Source organism: Gymnoscopelus microlampas (genome assembly GCF_963454915.1).
Source record: "Gymnoscopelus microlampas genome assembly, chromosome: 7".
Taxonomy (NCBI): domain Eukaryota; kingdom Metazoa; phylum Chordata; class Actinopteri; order Myctophiformes; family Myctophidae; genus Gymnoscopelus; species Gymnoscopelus microlampas.
Window position 1 is genome coordinate 35,415,576 of NC_139944.1, and position 16,027 is coordinate 35,431,602.

The 16,027-nt window shown below is 42.0% G+C and overlaps 2 protein-coding genes across 6 annotated transcripts in view; one reads left to right on the forward strand and one right to left on the reverse strand.

The window, feature by feature from the left end:
* nav1b (neuron navigator 1b) overlaps window positions 1-5,107 on the reverse strand; it is an 89,047-nt gene extending 83,940 nt beyond the window's left edge. For 3 of the 5 annotated variants that reach the window (XM_084063182.1, XM_084063183.1, XM_084063181.1), the window contains exon 1: window positions 5,011-5,105. The gene's annotated coding sequence lies outside the window, so the exon portion shown is untranslated. Of the gene's footprint in view, window positions 1-5,010 lie in introns of all 5 variants that reach the window. The other 2 variants (XM_084063184.1, XM_084063185.1) reach the window with 2 other exon arrangements.
* An 8,022-nt stretch (window positions 5,108-13,129) lies between these two features.
* Window positions 13,130-16,027, forward strand: part of csrp1b (cysteine and glycine-rich protein 1b) — a 4,638-nt gene continuing 1,740 nt past the window's right edge. The window contains exons 1-4 of the mRNA XM_084063196.1: window positions 13,130-13,252; window positions 14,746-14,855; window positions 15,555-15,723; window positions 15,836-15,965. Coding sequence (XP_083919322.1) covers window positions 14,747-14,855; window positions 15,555-15,723; window positions 15,836-15,965 — 408 coding nt within the window. The 5' untranslated portion in view covers window positions 13,130-13,252; window position 14,746. The remainder of the gene's footprint in view (window positions 13,253-14,745; window positions 14,856-15,554; window positions 15,724-15,835; window positions 15,966-16,027) is intronic.

The window sequence follows — 16,027 nt, forward strand, 5'->3', positions numbered from 1 at the left end:
CTGTCAACAGCATGTGACAACACATTGTGAAGAAGGTTTTATTCTTGAAATATACTTTTAAAAGCTGATTTAAGCATGTTTTATGACACCAATATTATTGTCACTTTGTCACTGATATGTAACTATGGTTGACATACATAGCATTCATGGTATTTTCCCCATAATAGATAGATAGATACATAAATAAGTTGTATTCTGGGATATTTTGATTGGGTGTGACATCACAATTTACTATTGACCATTACATTACTGAGTGAGAACGTTGTCTCTGAAATGACCTTTTATTTATTTTTGTTTCCCAACTTCCTTTCTTTCACATTCACAAGTGTAACAAATGTGTGATTTTATCCAGGAGTCCTGGATAAAGTAAGCAAGTGGTACACAAACATTTTCAGCAATGACCTAGAATTATTGATCCATGCTTGACAACCTATTCATGATAAATTACAATCAATTATTGTTGTTTTAATAATTAAAAGCTAAATAAATTGATAAAGTTTCTGAAATTAACAGGCAATTAATCACAAAAAGCATGCAAAATATGGGATGCAGTGGGGGAAACAGGTGTTCAGATTTGCCAGGCTGGAAACTGTTTGCAAACAAGCAACATGTTCTGACAAAAATAGTAGGACATAATCAAACGCCTGTTATATATACCAGTGACTCAATGCGGTTTGTTTATAAGTGATAATTGAAAGTCAAACTTTGTAACTTTTTCTATTAAACAAAAGTTATTTTTGATACAATATTTCGCTTGTATATTTTTCACACCATTCCACAGTGTTTTTTGACAACTTTTTAAAACACTATTTTAGTCTGCCAAAATGACACAGGCACCGGCAATACTGAAAATATATTTATGTACTGTATATATTTTCACGTTAATACATACTGTTTCTGACAACGTTGTTATTGCGTTCCAAAATATCCTCAGCGCAAGGGCCCTACACCATAGGTTTTGGAGCAGCACTTCTGCTCGGACCACTGAAATAATAATTTGTACAGTACGTTTTCATTACTAGAGGTTTGAGGCGCTACACGGCCCTCACATCTAGAGTTAGGGCAGCTATGCGGTCCCTACGCGCGCCGGCCGGCCGGACCAGGATTTGGCTCATAAACAGTCTAATGTTGCGGTTCTGTGACCCAATAGATGTCTCCCGTTTGTGTGGAGACCCACAGTTTGTGCACCACTGACATAGGTGATTTCTCAAATCTAGTGAAAATTATTAGTTTAAACAGAGTATGACCTACTGTATGACATTTGTACAGACTGGCAGGTCTGTGTAACTGTAGTTGAATGAAAGGCCTTAAGTTTGATTTAGGAAATTCCAACACAACAGGAATATCATCTCATCGTTTTGTTGACGTTGTTTTCTTGATAGAGTTTGCTGACTGCCTGAAAAAGACCAATGTGTTGTTTCAACCAGGAAAGCACTCTGTGGAGTGGTGAGCAGTATCTTCTTCACCACACATCAGCGCAACAAACATCTTCCCATGCACTTGCACAGTGCACACAGTGTGTAGGGATTGCCTACGAGAGTCAAATGACAGCTGCAAATCACCGGGGGTGGGGGGCTAGGGGCTGGCAAACAGCAAAAGTCCTGTCCAGTTGCAGCTCTGGCGTGGTCCAGCGCATACCAACCAGACGCTATCGACAACTGGATCAAGTGAGACTGCTTCACTTCTGCTTGCGTAGGGATGCTCTAGCCAGTTTCCGCTGCTGCAGATGGTGCCTGTGACTACTTAGTGGGTTGTTTCTTATGCTCTCTTTCTGTTACTGACTTGCAAATGGACTCAGTGGCATCAATCCAACTCCACAGCTGTAGCACTTGGAGTTAAGTGCTTATGGGGGTATTTACCGGGGTTACTTATGTTCCCTTAGCACCTGATTATTATTAGTTTTTTTTTCATTCAAATTAGTCCCTATAGTATGTTCCCTCAGGCATATGTTCCCTCGTGAACTTTATTTTTTAATCAGAAATGGCCCAATTTCCCCTTAGCCCCCTGTTCAGCACCAATCCATAACGTGCATTATGTGCTCTTGGGGTACCATGAAGGGCAGGACCCCCCCGAATGTGACACAGGTGTTTGTTTTTTAGTGTGGCGTTACGGACAGGGTTTTCAGCCTTAGCTTGGACACAAACACTGACATGGTTGTTTGTCCGTTGGTCTATGCCCCTCTCGAAGACATTCCACTGAACAGACGGAAAAGTGGCTTCAGGTCTGATATATATGTTATACCCCTCATGTACTGTAGGTGATGAAGTCCTCCATCGCAGGGTAGTGTCTCACAACACGACTGCTATGTCTGCCATTGACAAGTGTGAACCAGAGTAAGGGGTAGGTAATCCAGGGCTATTATTTTACAGATTACCTTACCTTAAACTGTTGGACCCTCTTCCATAGGCCGCAAAAATCGCAAACTAAAATCGCAGACTACAAGTTGAGGATGCCAGTTGTGGTGGCTAACTAGTCTTATAGCCACTTTGACAGCTTTGAACACTTGCCTGTAGTATCCAACGCTGGTCCAGTGCGCTGGTCCATAAGCATGTGTACTTGTACAAGTGGTAGTACAAAACCATGAAGGCTTCCCAGTATGAAAGAAGAAAAAGGCAAAGCTATTAAATATAAACTATTAAGTGTCTATAATCAGCACAAGTGTTTTCATTGTGTTTTATTAATATCAGTGAAATTACAATTTGGGGGAGATCAGTCTCTGCCTTTCTCACCTGTGGTGAGGGCCTGGTCAGATTTAGTAACATGCATCGTTGTCTGCTTTGAGCTACATGTCCTTGGAGTTGAGTGACAGGCCAGTGCCTGTCAACTGGACTGATGTGCTTTGTCACAGCGTGCTTGCGGTTAGCCACCTACAGGGCACAGGCTCCCTCAACATGAATCTGTGCCGGAGGAAGCAGCAGACTCTGAGGTGTCAGTTTAGGGAAGATGTCACAGGCATAATGCACTGGTAACATGGGTCCACTGACGCCACTGTTAAGTAATCTTTGATGTGGGATACAGCATTTTTTGTAAGATTAGCCCACATACCATATGTACGTATGTCTAGAGGCTGAATATTTCAGAATGACACATAGAATCAAATCACATGCCAAAATTGTGTCCGAGCCAAGGGCGAGTGATGAAACAGCCAATTATACTGCAATCTCTTCCAGCAGGTGCCAACAGCAGTAAAACAACAGGCAAGCCTGTGTGAAGACCATGGGAGGTAAAGTGTGCGTACAACATTTCCCCTCACTCATTTGAGCAAATTGCCTCTTTTGTAGGAATAAACCACACTGCGGGATGACTACATTCATAGAAGAGAGATTACAGACTTGGATGCGCTGGAAATGACTGCTCTGCAGTGCAATCCAATGTTGAGTCATGACTGAGGAGGAGATGATGAGAGAGGATTAGAGTCAAAGTTGTGAAATAGAGGGGCACATAAATGTATATTTATATAGCAAAGATATGCAAGTTCATGTGGCACATGTACAGCTACTGTATAGAGACACACAGCCTGACACTGAGAGATACAAACCCTCCCATGTGAAGTGGCTGAACATATTTGCATCCTAATTAAAATAGCTGAGATAACAAATGCTGCGTGCTCAGAAGGTATAAGCAGTTCAAACGAACAGAGTTAAGTCCCACGTCCCTCACACTACACTCAGCTTATTTCTTTTTGAACTTTACCCTCAGATACACGCTGGTTTGGTTATTATTAATAACAATACTGTTGCCTTTTGCATCAGAATAGACTAATCTCACACATGCAAAGGAAGACAGTGAACACAAGTGAGACAGAGCAAGAGTTAGAGACACAGAGACAGACAGACAGACAGACAGACAGACAGACAGAGAGATAGAGAGGGAATGAGAGAGAGAGACACCAGAGTGTGTCAGCGCCACCAGAGGCACTACAAACTTAATCTTTCTCCACTTGTGACCTCTGCTGACTTATTTGTGGAGCTGCATTTCCACACTGCACATAACAGCCTCACTTCCTGCTGCAGAACAGCCGTCATGCTCCATTCATCACATGGTGGAGACCCATTAACAAAGACTTGGTGCCTGCAGAGCTCTTAAATGAGAGAATGGGGTGCTCCAGGACAGACATCTTGCCAAAAGTCCGCTGCTGTAAATCCAATTACCTCATTTCGCCCCAGAAATTATTCCAATGAAGGCAAAGATAAATTGGTACAACAGATCAGTGAATCCTAAATGTTTCCACTGATGGACGGTTTCATTTATTTATTGAGGTTATCCTCATTTGTACCAATTTCATGATATGAAAGCATTGATTGTTTTCTGAAGGGAAGTTATATGTTTAGTGGGAATAAACTCATAGTTTTTTGGGGAAAACATATTTTACCATAATGCCACTGTTTTAACACAAACAAATCCATTAATCTCTTCATTAACATAATAATAGCAACAATGTAAGATGACTAAATGATTTAACGTGACAAAGTATGTTTGTTATTCTACAAAACATAGATACAAACAGACAAAGTAACTGTACACATGCATGCATACCCTAACAGGCTTATATCTGCACTCAATCACATGCATCCTCATACAGGCTGACACAAACACACAGAAAACAGCAATAAAAGGGTCACACGCAGCAAACTGAACATAAATATGATTATTTTCCAGATTTCGCTTGAGTCAACCTCAAGCAAAACAAGAGTTAGGTAAAAAAAAAATACTTTGTGGTACGACAAATAGCCTATCTATAAGCTCACAAAATGCCGTGGTCTGATCCGTTGTGACCTTGGAAATGTTGAAAATTTGCCCAAACTAGGGATGCCAGGGTTAAAGTGGATAAAAAGCTGTTTACACACACTACCAAACACAGACACAGTCATGTCAAGTGCCAACACAAACATGAGGCCATCTCATCTAGCTTTACCTCCATCCCCTGACAGACAGAAACTTGAAAATATCTATTATTATTACTATTATGAATAATAAAGCTACAAAATATTGCAAAAGAGAAACACTTACCAGTGGCAAATATGTCCTGCAGGCTACAAGTCAACTGAAGTACACAGACATTGGACTGCATATCACCATGAGACTCCTGTGCATAATCCCTGCTGCTTCTCGCTTGTACACTGATGGAGGGACTCCAGCCCAGCCTCGTCCTTGCCTCTCGCCTTCCCCTGATTTAATCCACGGTTCTCTCCACTCCACTCCACTCCACTCTCTCTCCACTCTCTTTCCCTCTCTCTCTCTCTCTCTCCTTATCTCCTGCTCTCGTCCTTCTCTCTCTCTCTCTCCTCACTCATAAACGCGATCACATGTACATCACACAACTAGCCGGGGCGGATGTCCACCGAGGAGAAACAGAGGGCTAGTGTTGGCCAATGGCAGGCTATAAATAGGCTACTTGAGTTCATCCCTGTCTCTTCCTATGGTGGTGAGGAGCCTTGAGGGTGCAGAGAATGAGAGGAATAAAGATCAAGCAGCAACACTCTGCTCCAATGCTGCTAGCTCCTCTACAACCTCCTTATCAGTTTCACCTCTCCTACTACTCTTCGATTGAAAGGAGTCATCTGAGCCTTGCAGGCGGCGCTGGTATCTATGTACCGTACGTTTCTGGATGACTAAGCGAAATAAGGCACTGAAGGATGCCAGAATGCATATGATAACAAATCGATAACAAATCTTGCATATTGTATATGATCATCACATTCTCAAAGACATCACTTCCTTCCCAGCTAGAGTGTGCTCTATATCAGGGGTTTTCAAACTTTTTCATACCACAGACTGCCAAATTGACCTTCATTATGTGATGGAACCCATTTCAAATGATTCTGACCCTGATATGAAAATGTACATGTTTAAATATAACTAAACTAGAGTTTCGGGGGGCTACGCCCCCCTCAACCCCAGCCGCGCACGGGGCCCAGTGTGGCCGTGTGTATATTGGGGGACCCAAATCGCCGGAGTGAAACTGTGGAAAAGTTTGTTTGAAAAAGGAAAAAATTTGAAGAAATAATATTTGTTATGTTTCAGGGGGTCCACAGGGGGTCCGCGGACCCCCTGATGGTCCACTGACCCCCTGTGGAGTGTTGGGACGCGCGGGGACACCCCTGGAACATTGCGGACCATTTCGGTGTTTTTTTTTTTTTCATGAAGGTGGTTGCTTGTTTCTGGCGCAGGCTGTGCAAACCTGGCAACCCAGCGCATGCTGCCGCACGTTTAAGTGGCGTAGCGTCATGAGGGTCAGTGGGGCCGTGGCTCGGTCAGTGAAGACCCTGTAGTGCGGATGATATGTGGCATAGAGGGGCAGATTGTAAATCCACAGAGGAAACATCCGTGGGCTACCATTGGTTCAGCGATGTGTGCGGTCGCCCTGCGGCCCCTCCTCCTCCACCAATGTGCAGTATTGAGAGCCCTGACGTCACAACAATTGGAGCGATGGGCACTGCACTGTGGTTGGTTAGGGTACACCTAGGGCCCAGGTAGAAGCCAGTTAAAGCCTGCATGGGCAAACGCAGTTAGGACCCGCCTTGGTCCCACATAAACATGGCTAGTTGGGGCCCACCTAAGGGGCAGGTAGAAGCTACTTATAGCCTGCATGGGCATCGCAATTGGGACTGAAGTGGATGGCGCTGACATGGGGTCCATATGGTTTAGCCCACCTTGAAACCATATGGGAACTACGCTGGCATGCTGGCTGTAATGCAAACGCTGCATCATACCTGCAGTGTGTAGTTTGATGTTGTGTGTGTAGCAGATATACCTGCAGTGTGTAGATCAATGTCCATAGGAAAGTCAATGCCCAGCAGTGTTTTTTTTTCCCCAGCAGAGTTTCTAGTGTGTCTGTGTCTCTCTGGAAGAGGTTGCACATGAACTCTGCAGCCGCACTGAGGCGCTCCAACACAAACACTCTGACATTAAGCTGCTTCACACAACAAACATCAGCACCACGCTGCTGTTTGTCCAAAAGACACAATATCTCCTCTCCCACCGACGTCATGTGTTCATTTATCGACAGCCGTACAGACTCCTTTTGACACATTTTACGTCGTTTATCCAGCTCTCACTGACTCTCCACATCGGGCTGTTATTTTGCTGCGATCAAGTCAACGATGTGAGAGATTAGCTATCACAGACGGACGGACAGGGGGTGAAACATAGTCTTGCGCCATGCCTTTCGGCCTGGCGGAGACAATTAAAAACCGAAAGTAAGGGAAATGGCCATTTCTGCAACAGAAGTAGTCAATAAACTATGCTATGAAAACATGGGCCACATTGGCAAAGAATGTAAGAAAGAGGCAATCATGTAGAAAATAGCCGATCTCCAAGCGTACAAAGCCTCTCAACGTGAGGCGTTTCGAGCTTGTAGATCGGCTATTTTCACAATATTTACTTGTGGAACGGAGTCAAACAGAATGGGGGGGTCCCAGATCAAGTACGTGTATTTGGGGGGGGGGGGGGGGGGGGGGGGCGGCGTGAAAGGGTTGATAAACACTGCTGTAATCGGAGCGAAATTATCTGAAATTACTACATGAGCATAATGCAGCGTAACATGCGTTGCACGGGGCGGTCCTGCCATTACGTTAGTTACTGTAGTTGCTGTGGAGCTACATAGTTCTCCAGAAGACACACACAAACATACACCATGTACAATGGACGAACTGAGCAGCAATATAGACATTCACCACACGAACGTGCATTGTTGACAAAGTGATTGCACAGGCGCTGCAGGCATGACAACCAGGTTAGCGTTAGCGACATGGCAGCTATCACAGCGCCCTGTCCGTCGTGCTGCAACTGCCTGTGATGGCTACAGCAGTAACAGCAAGCTGTCTGCGATGCCATTGTCTGGAGACTGCTCTTAGCGTGACACGACCAATGAGAGTGAGCGCTGTAGTTGTTGCTAAGATACGGTGGCGTCTCTGCCCCATAGCTTGTAGATCTCTCACACATGATTGGCGTAGGCTGCGTTGCCAGGTCTGACTTTGTGTGTAAGCAATGGTCGGCTTATTTTTGCGCGCCTTTGGGCTCGTTTGCATTGTGCGCACGGCAGCGCTTGTTTAGCGTACGTCAGCGCGACGTGGCAACGGACGTGGCAACGTGAAAGGTGATTGGCTGGTGAAAAGAAACACCCGACGTTACACCAGAAATGGTGCCTGGAGAAAATGGTGACCAAAAAAAAAGTTTGGAAAAAAAGGAAAAAACCCCCCGCAGCGGCTGGCTGCTGTTGTGGTGATGAGGTCGTGCGCACGGTAAACGGTACGAAGCTGGCTCCCCTTCCGTTTTGTCCGACATTTGGTGAGTAGAATTAATTATGTTGCGCGGTGGAAAAGGTGTAGTGAACAGTGAGATGTCCCCTACGCGAGGCGTAAATTCAGCGCGGCCGGCGTGGCGAGTCAGTAGGCGACATGTGGTCTGGCGGTGCGTTGTTTATTCGATAACAGAGCTGTGGGGTGTCGCCACCGAGGGTGCGGAAGTTGCTCGGCATTTATATAGTTAGATTGCCTAAATGTCCTAATACTACATGAGAATTAGATTCATAGTGGTGATACAGAAACATCTTCTTAGCCTAACCCTTGGATAAATGTTTTGTATTAATAATTAAAGTGAAGTAGAACTCATGGTTAAAGGAGTAGTTCACCCAAAAAAAAACAATTACACCTTGAATTCATGGAGATTTTTTGTTTTTTGTTGCATTCCTAAGCCAATAATTCAAGGTCATCGGTCAGTAGGAGACTCAAAGAGTCCGCCGCTCATCAAATTATTGGCTTAGCAATGCGACAAAAACAAAACAATCTCGATGAATTCAAGGCTTCATGAGGAAGTGTAATTGATAGAAAATAAGTATTTTTTTGGGTGAACTACTCAGACCCTACTTTGAAAAGCACCGATCTATGTGACTACAGAAACTGTGACAATACTGTTTAAATGCACATATTCCTATCAATGAAGGGCATCTTTCCATAGAGTAGAGCAGGTTAAACACTGGGATGCAGAAATTATTCATTTGATCTATGCTAGGATTATGGATAATGGCTTACTGTATGAACTAGCATGGAGCCAAAGTGCTTAAGTGGATTAAATGTCCTCACTGTCCGCTGAACTTGATTGACTGCAAATAAATCGACTTATAAATCTCACTACGGTGTGGTGGTAATGCATGAACCACTCAGAGGAAGAGAGTGGCATTGAATTCTGAGCAATTTCTTTTTTCCTTTCACACATTATACCAGTGGTGGAAAAAGTACTCACATTTTTTACTTAAGTAAAAGTATCAATACTGCAATGTAGAAATACTCTGTTTCAAGTAAAAGTCCGGAATTCTAAATTTCCTTGAGTAATACAAAAGTATTGGTATCAAAATGTACATAAAGTACCAGAAGTAAAAGTAGTCATTATGCAGAATGTCCCATTTCACAAGTTTTCAAATGTATAAAAATCTTTTGAAGATCAGCTATTTTCAAATGGACGAAATGTATACAGGGCTGAAGTGGTTAATGTATGCTTTGTAATAATAATCAAAATCTACAAAGTAACAAGTAACTAAAGTTTAAAAATAATTGTAGTGGAGTAAAAATACAATATTTGGATCCGAGATGTAGTGGAGTAGAAGTAAAAGTATTGGAAACAATAATTACAATAATTTTGACAAAAACCTCAAAATTGTACTTAAGTACAGTACTTGAGTAAATGTACTTAGTTACTTTACACCACTGCATTATACCAATACCCATACACATGCAGGTACTGTGTAAGTGTGAGTATCAAACTGCGTAATCATACTAACAGCCAACACACATAGGACTACTGTACACTACAGTAGGCTACCAACCAACTGGTCAGACTGGGACAAGACCAAAAGCCTACAAGTATACTGAACAGAATGTACTTGTAGTATAATAACAGAATTGTTATGTGTTGCTAAATACTTTGTGTTACTTATTAACTATAGGCTGTACCACTCCAATGTACCTCGAGTACTCTTCTGTGGCCATGTTGCAACTTGCCCCACCTGCATTCCCTATCTCTGTCCTGCAGGGGCCTGGTTGCATTCCAGACAGCAATCTGATTTAGTCTTAGTCTTTTGAATAACACACCATTTAGTTTTAGTCCTATTTTAGTCTTCTGAAATTGTTTAGTTTTAGTCTTAGTCTTAGTCAACACAATTAACACTGTTGCATTCGTCTAAGGCAGGGGTCTTCAACAGGGGGTCCTCAGAGTTACTACAGGGGGGCCGCCAAATCTTTGTCTGATAGGAACTTTTTTTGAACCACTTGAACACTACCATCTCCTATTCTGATGGGAAAATAGCAGATCTACAAGCTCACAACGCCAAGCTCAGCAAAGAGGTTTGGTGTAGACAGAGGGAAACAAGAGCAAACCAAGTACAAGTGTTCTAAGTATTGAGGGTTTAAGTGGTTGAACTGTCTGAAAAAAAAACATTAAAATTAATCCAACATATTAATAGAAAAGGTAATGTATGTCAAACAAGTCCAACCTATCTATGATATATATGAAAAAGTTTAATCTGCAACACAATTTTATTTAGTGGGGGTCCCTGCTTCATCTCTCTCTCAGCTAAGGGGTCCTTGGCCTGAAAAACGTTGAAGACCTCTGGTCTATGGGATGCATTGCTTCTCCATGCATCTTTTAAAATGTGAACATTTGTATAAGCTATTTCTGCTGACTTAATTTACTACTACAGTAATACTTATAGCCTATTATGTCAATCGAAATCTCACCTGCTGTGGTGAGGGACTGTGGCTCCAAACTAAACATCGCTGTCCTGCTGGTACCTGATGATAGCATCCCTTCCCTTGATAAGAGAGAGAGAGAGAGAGAGAGAGAGAGAGAGAGAGAGAGAGAGAGAGAGATAGTGTGTGAGAGTAAAAGAGTGTCCAGGGTATGTCACTAGAGGCTATAAAACAACATAACTCGAACTCTAAATTTCTTATGCTCTATGAGACTCTTTAGCTAGGCCTTTCAATACAGTGCATGAAAGCTACCATACAAGATAAAATGTTCTTAAGTTTAAATGAAAGGAAATGCTAATCGAAACATGCTTAGGCCTACGCACAACATTATTTACCTGAACGTTTGGCTCGGCTAACATAATGTTATTAACATTAGCTTCTGAAAACCATCTTCTACCTAGCTCTGGTCCATAGCGTTAGAAGGAGAACTCGTTCTAATGCTATGGACCAGAGCTTTCTTCTTCCTACCTTTTACAGTTAGTTACACTATCACTCACACCCACACGCATTCAAGTGCATAAACACACGCACGGATGGGCAGCAACGCACACACCGTTTCCGTATCTGCTCTAAAAACGCGTTGCTGCCCTCTGCTGGGGGGGGGGGGGGCAGTCATGGTTCCACCAAACCTCCTTTTTGTACTTACAGTGGTGTAAGTACATTTAAGTCAATTGTTTGAGTGTCTGTACTTTACTTGACTATTTGTATTTTTTGGATACTTAATATGACTTTTACTCCACTACATTTCAAAGACAATTTAGACAAATATTGTACTTAAATATATTGCATTTCTTTAGTAATGTATTTTTGAAACTAAGCAAGTAGCCTACTCAAGTACTTTAACGCAAGTACAAATTTGACTAAGCAACTTTCACTTATATAGTTGAGTAATATTCATCACTGTCTGGGTCACTGCCTCCATTATATTAAAACATTTAATCCTGCATGCTTCAGTGTAATGCAAGACAAAATCTTCTTAGGTGCAGTAATCCAAAAACTCCATACAGTATACAGGCATAAAAGGGACACCGACAATAACCCCCCTTGGTTCAGGTGACTTGGATATTCTTTAAAGTCGAGCTGAAATTGTATTTTGCAAGTATTAAACTTCCGCATTGTGATGTATATTCTAGTGGAACAGGATAGAGAAGTGGGACATAACATTGAGGGAAAGCAAAGCAAAGCAAAGTTTGTTGTTTACCCAGGGTGTTAGACTAAGTGCGGAACTTATTTACAGCCAGACCCTGCATGGAAGCCTTGCTCAAGGGCTATTCAGCGGTGATTCATGATTGATGTGATGAATTGGGGAATTCATATTGTTAAATAGGTCCCCAATATCACCACGGATCATCTAAATGGGTTAAAATGGATTTTTGTTTACAGCTCGACTTAAAGACACAGAATGTGCCAGGTACACCTTGACTAGTGCTCTAGAAAGCATTTGCGTTGGAGTGTTGTCAGTGCCCTTTCGATCTCCACCTAGGCAGGTGCATTACGTGGAAGAGAATTGTAAGAGAGAAATATAACAGTGAACAATTTGACCAGGGTAACCGCAGTGTTTCCACTCACTGACAAAAGGAGGTGAGGAGTGGGCGTCCTCCCTGGATTGCTGTTGCCCGAAGGAAATTATCGTTCTCCAGTGTGTTTTTTGGAGTAGTCACTGGAGAGTGGACTCCAAGAGTGTGATTTAAATATTCTTTAATAGGTCTGGGTTGGGTGATGTTAAACATACTTGTTTGGAAATGCCAGAAACATGAATGGCATATCCTGAATGACACCACCGGTGACTGAATTTTTCATGCGGGATCAATAAGGTCTATCTACTGTATGTGCGATAGCGTTGCCTCCAAACCCACACAATAAGGAGGCACAAGAGATGCTCAGTTCTATCCAAACTGTATGCTCTCCATCTTGGAGTGAGACTAGAGCTGCACCACGCAGATTTGCTCATGGTCTGACTGAATAAAGGGTTCTGCATAGACTGCAAGCAGCTTGAAGACATTTCCATTTCAAAGGACTGAGTTGATTGAAAACGGTTGCTCCCTTCAGTAAACATGTCATTTCCAATTAGAGCACTGATCCTCTTGACACATCCATCAAGTCTCAATAACCTTGTTAGAACTGGAACTTTTTTTGTCATAAACAACAAGCAAATTATAAATTCATTTCTTGAATTGGTTGCAAGCATGTATGGTAATTGTGGTAATTTCACAAGAGGACATTCTGCTCTGTGTTTTCACAATGCAGCATGGTTCCTGTCCCTCCCTTTACCTCCTACTCCATCAATAACTCCACTCTTTCCATCTGTCATTGCTCTCCTCTACTGCTTCCCTCCCAATATACTCCTCTCCCCTCTCTCTGTACTTTGACTCCTCCCTTCAGTGTGGTGTCCTTGCAGCTTCCCTCTGGGGCTCTATGTCAAACTGTAGCCTCTGGTGAGATCATCTTAACTCTGCTGTATCTGAACATCACTTGGCGGAGAGGAACAGCCTGATATCCAGATACAGGTAGGAAACAAACAAACAAACCAAAAACTTCTGTAGTACTTATACTGTATAATAGAACCAAAAACATTCTCTGAATCTCTAAATGATGGAATGTGCCGTTTCACCACGGAGAGATGTCATGAGCTTTTATCATTATGGAATGAATGTCAATTTAATGCAGACTGACATTCAGTACAAGCTGGAGGCCTGACAGTTAAAATCGAAACAGTGCCAATTTTATATGACTTTAAGACAATCCTAAATATGAATCAAAGTGCCGTTGCTGCATTGTCACAAAAAGAAGTATGAGCAAACAACTGAAAGCACTTAAAGATACTGCTAATTGACCTTTGCTCTGGATGCTGGATATTTAATGCGAGTCAGTGTGAGTAGCCCTACGCACTTAGCCCATGGTTTACTTGATGTAGAGGAAGGTGGAAAATGTCCTATTATGGACTTGGAATAGATGGGTGTGTGCAGAAAGTCTCTTTCCTGTGCATGGGCAGGAAAGGCATCACATAGGAAATGACAAGTATCCACCTACTAAAGGTGAAGAGAGCAGCCTACAGTACTAAATACCCATTTCATATTCAAATATTATTTTATTGCGGGCACCTTGTAAAACATGGCTTTGCTGTCTGATTAATAGTTTGCCATGGAGACAGTCAGGATGAAAGTATTTATCTATGTATTTATGTATGTATGTATTTTCTTTTATCTATTTATTTGTATCATAAGTGTTCACTGCTCACCATAACAGTTACCATGGTAAAAATAGATAAAAGGTTCTTCTCCGTAGCACTATGTGAGTGGGAGTGGGAAAGTATTAACACATACTGTAGCTTAATTACCAAATAAAATCCTGGGAATTTCCTGTTTACCCTCTGTCAACTGGTACGATGCTGAATGATATTGCAGGCTGTCTGAAATTCACCAAAGCAGTCTCTCTGAATAAATACATAAACTGTACATAAATAAATAAGTACTCCATTAATACAGTTGAAATCATAAATATGTATAGTGACAAAAATATCTCAAATTAGTGGGGACTAAATAATAATAATAATAATAATAATAATAATAATAATAATAATAATAATAATAATAATAATAATAATGATAATAATAATGGTAATAATAATAAATAGTACATAAATAAACCATACTTTACCGGTTCATCATACAGAGTGTACTCAAATAAATCTATCTATGAACAGTATAATGCTTTGTTACTATCCGGGGAGTTCAAGCAGGTACTTAGAATTTTACAGCTGGTGATAAATGGTCCTCCAGATATCCTCCTCTTCTAATGGACTTCACTAAACTATAAAAGAAACAATGAGAGTAGTGTACCATTATTAAGTTAAACCTCCCAGTTTACAGGACTCTTTGAATCTACATATGTACCTCATCTGTGGAGCACATATCCTCACATAATCCACATACCTAAAGTGTTATGCATACAGTGTATTATAATGAGACCATATACAGCCAACTCTCCTGTATCTCCACAGAATGCCTTTAGGAGGGGGAAACAAGTGTGGTTGCTGCCAGAAGACTGTCTACTTTGCTGAGGAAGTGCAGTGTGAGGGAAAGAGTTGGCACAAGTCCTGTTTTCTGTGCAGTAAGTATGTGGGCTCTGAAGTCATCATTACTGTATGTGATCCCATTGACACTGAGCACATAAATGATGAGGAATCTGGAGTATTTGGCACCAGCAAAAGAAACAGACCATCCAAGGTTTTCCCTTGGAGATCTCTTCCCTTATTTGGAGACAGCTAAAACATGTGACATGAGCCTCGTCCTCCTTATATGGAAGAGGAAGGTACACAGACTCTAGCTCTACTCAAAGAAAGTATTTGTTTGAACAAGCTAAGCACACAGTGGTGCACCAATCATCGTATACGTATATACATTTCAGGAATTTGTCTGTCTAACTGTCTTTCCTTATCATGAGAGCCATTCATCCGATCGACCTCATATACTTGCCGGGTGTATTGTTGAGGATGCAGTGCTGAGTATGAAGTTGATTGGAAGTGCAGTCTGCTCCAAACGGGCACACCTTCCGAACGGCCATGTCTCGAGCAAGCACTGCACTAGTAAAATGAAAATCCCTTCCTTTTTATTTGGCGATGGGTTCCCAGATTGGTAATAATGTAACAATTTGACATCTGTAAAACATCTGAAAAGGTCGTCATTGATAAGATAACAGCCATTTTCTTTTGGGAAAGAAAGTTTAACGTTGGTTGATGTACCACCATGCATTCTGGTGTAGAGAAGTGGATCGACTTACATGCATGTATCTCTCCCTGCTTGTTGAAAGTGGTGTGCAAAAAGAACCTGGACAGCACAACGGTTGCCGTGCATGTGGATGAGATCTACTGCAAATCATGTTATGGCAAGAAATATGGGCCAAAGGGCTATGGATTTGGAGGTGGAGCAGGCACCCTGAGTATGGACACAGGAGCAGGATTAGGAATCAAGCCTGAAGTGTGAGAGAGATATTTCCATATTAATCAATACATACAGACACATACTGTATAGTGTGAGAATGCCAATGTTATTTTTCACCACTGTTTCCTCAAACATGATTTTAATCAACAGACAAGAGGCCCATCAGCCTACCAATAACCCCAATGCTTCCAAGTTTGCCCAAAAAGCGGGGGGATCAGATGTGTGCCCACGATGTGGTAAAGCAGTGTACGCAGCAGAGAAGATCATCGGTGGTGGCAATGTAGGCAATAATTATGTCCTTATCTCCCATTCAGGGTTATAAAATGTGCAGCGGAAGTCACC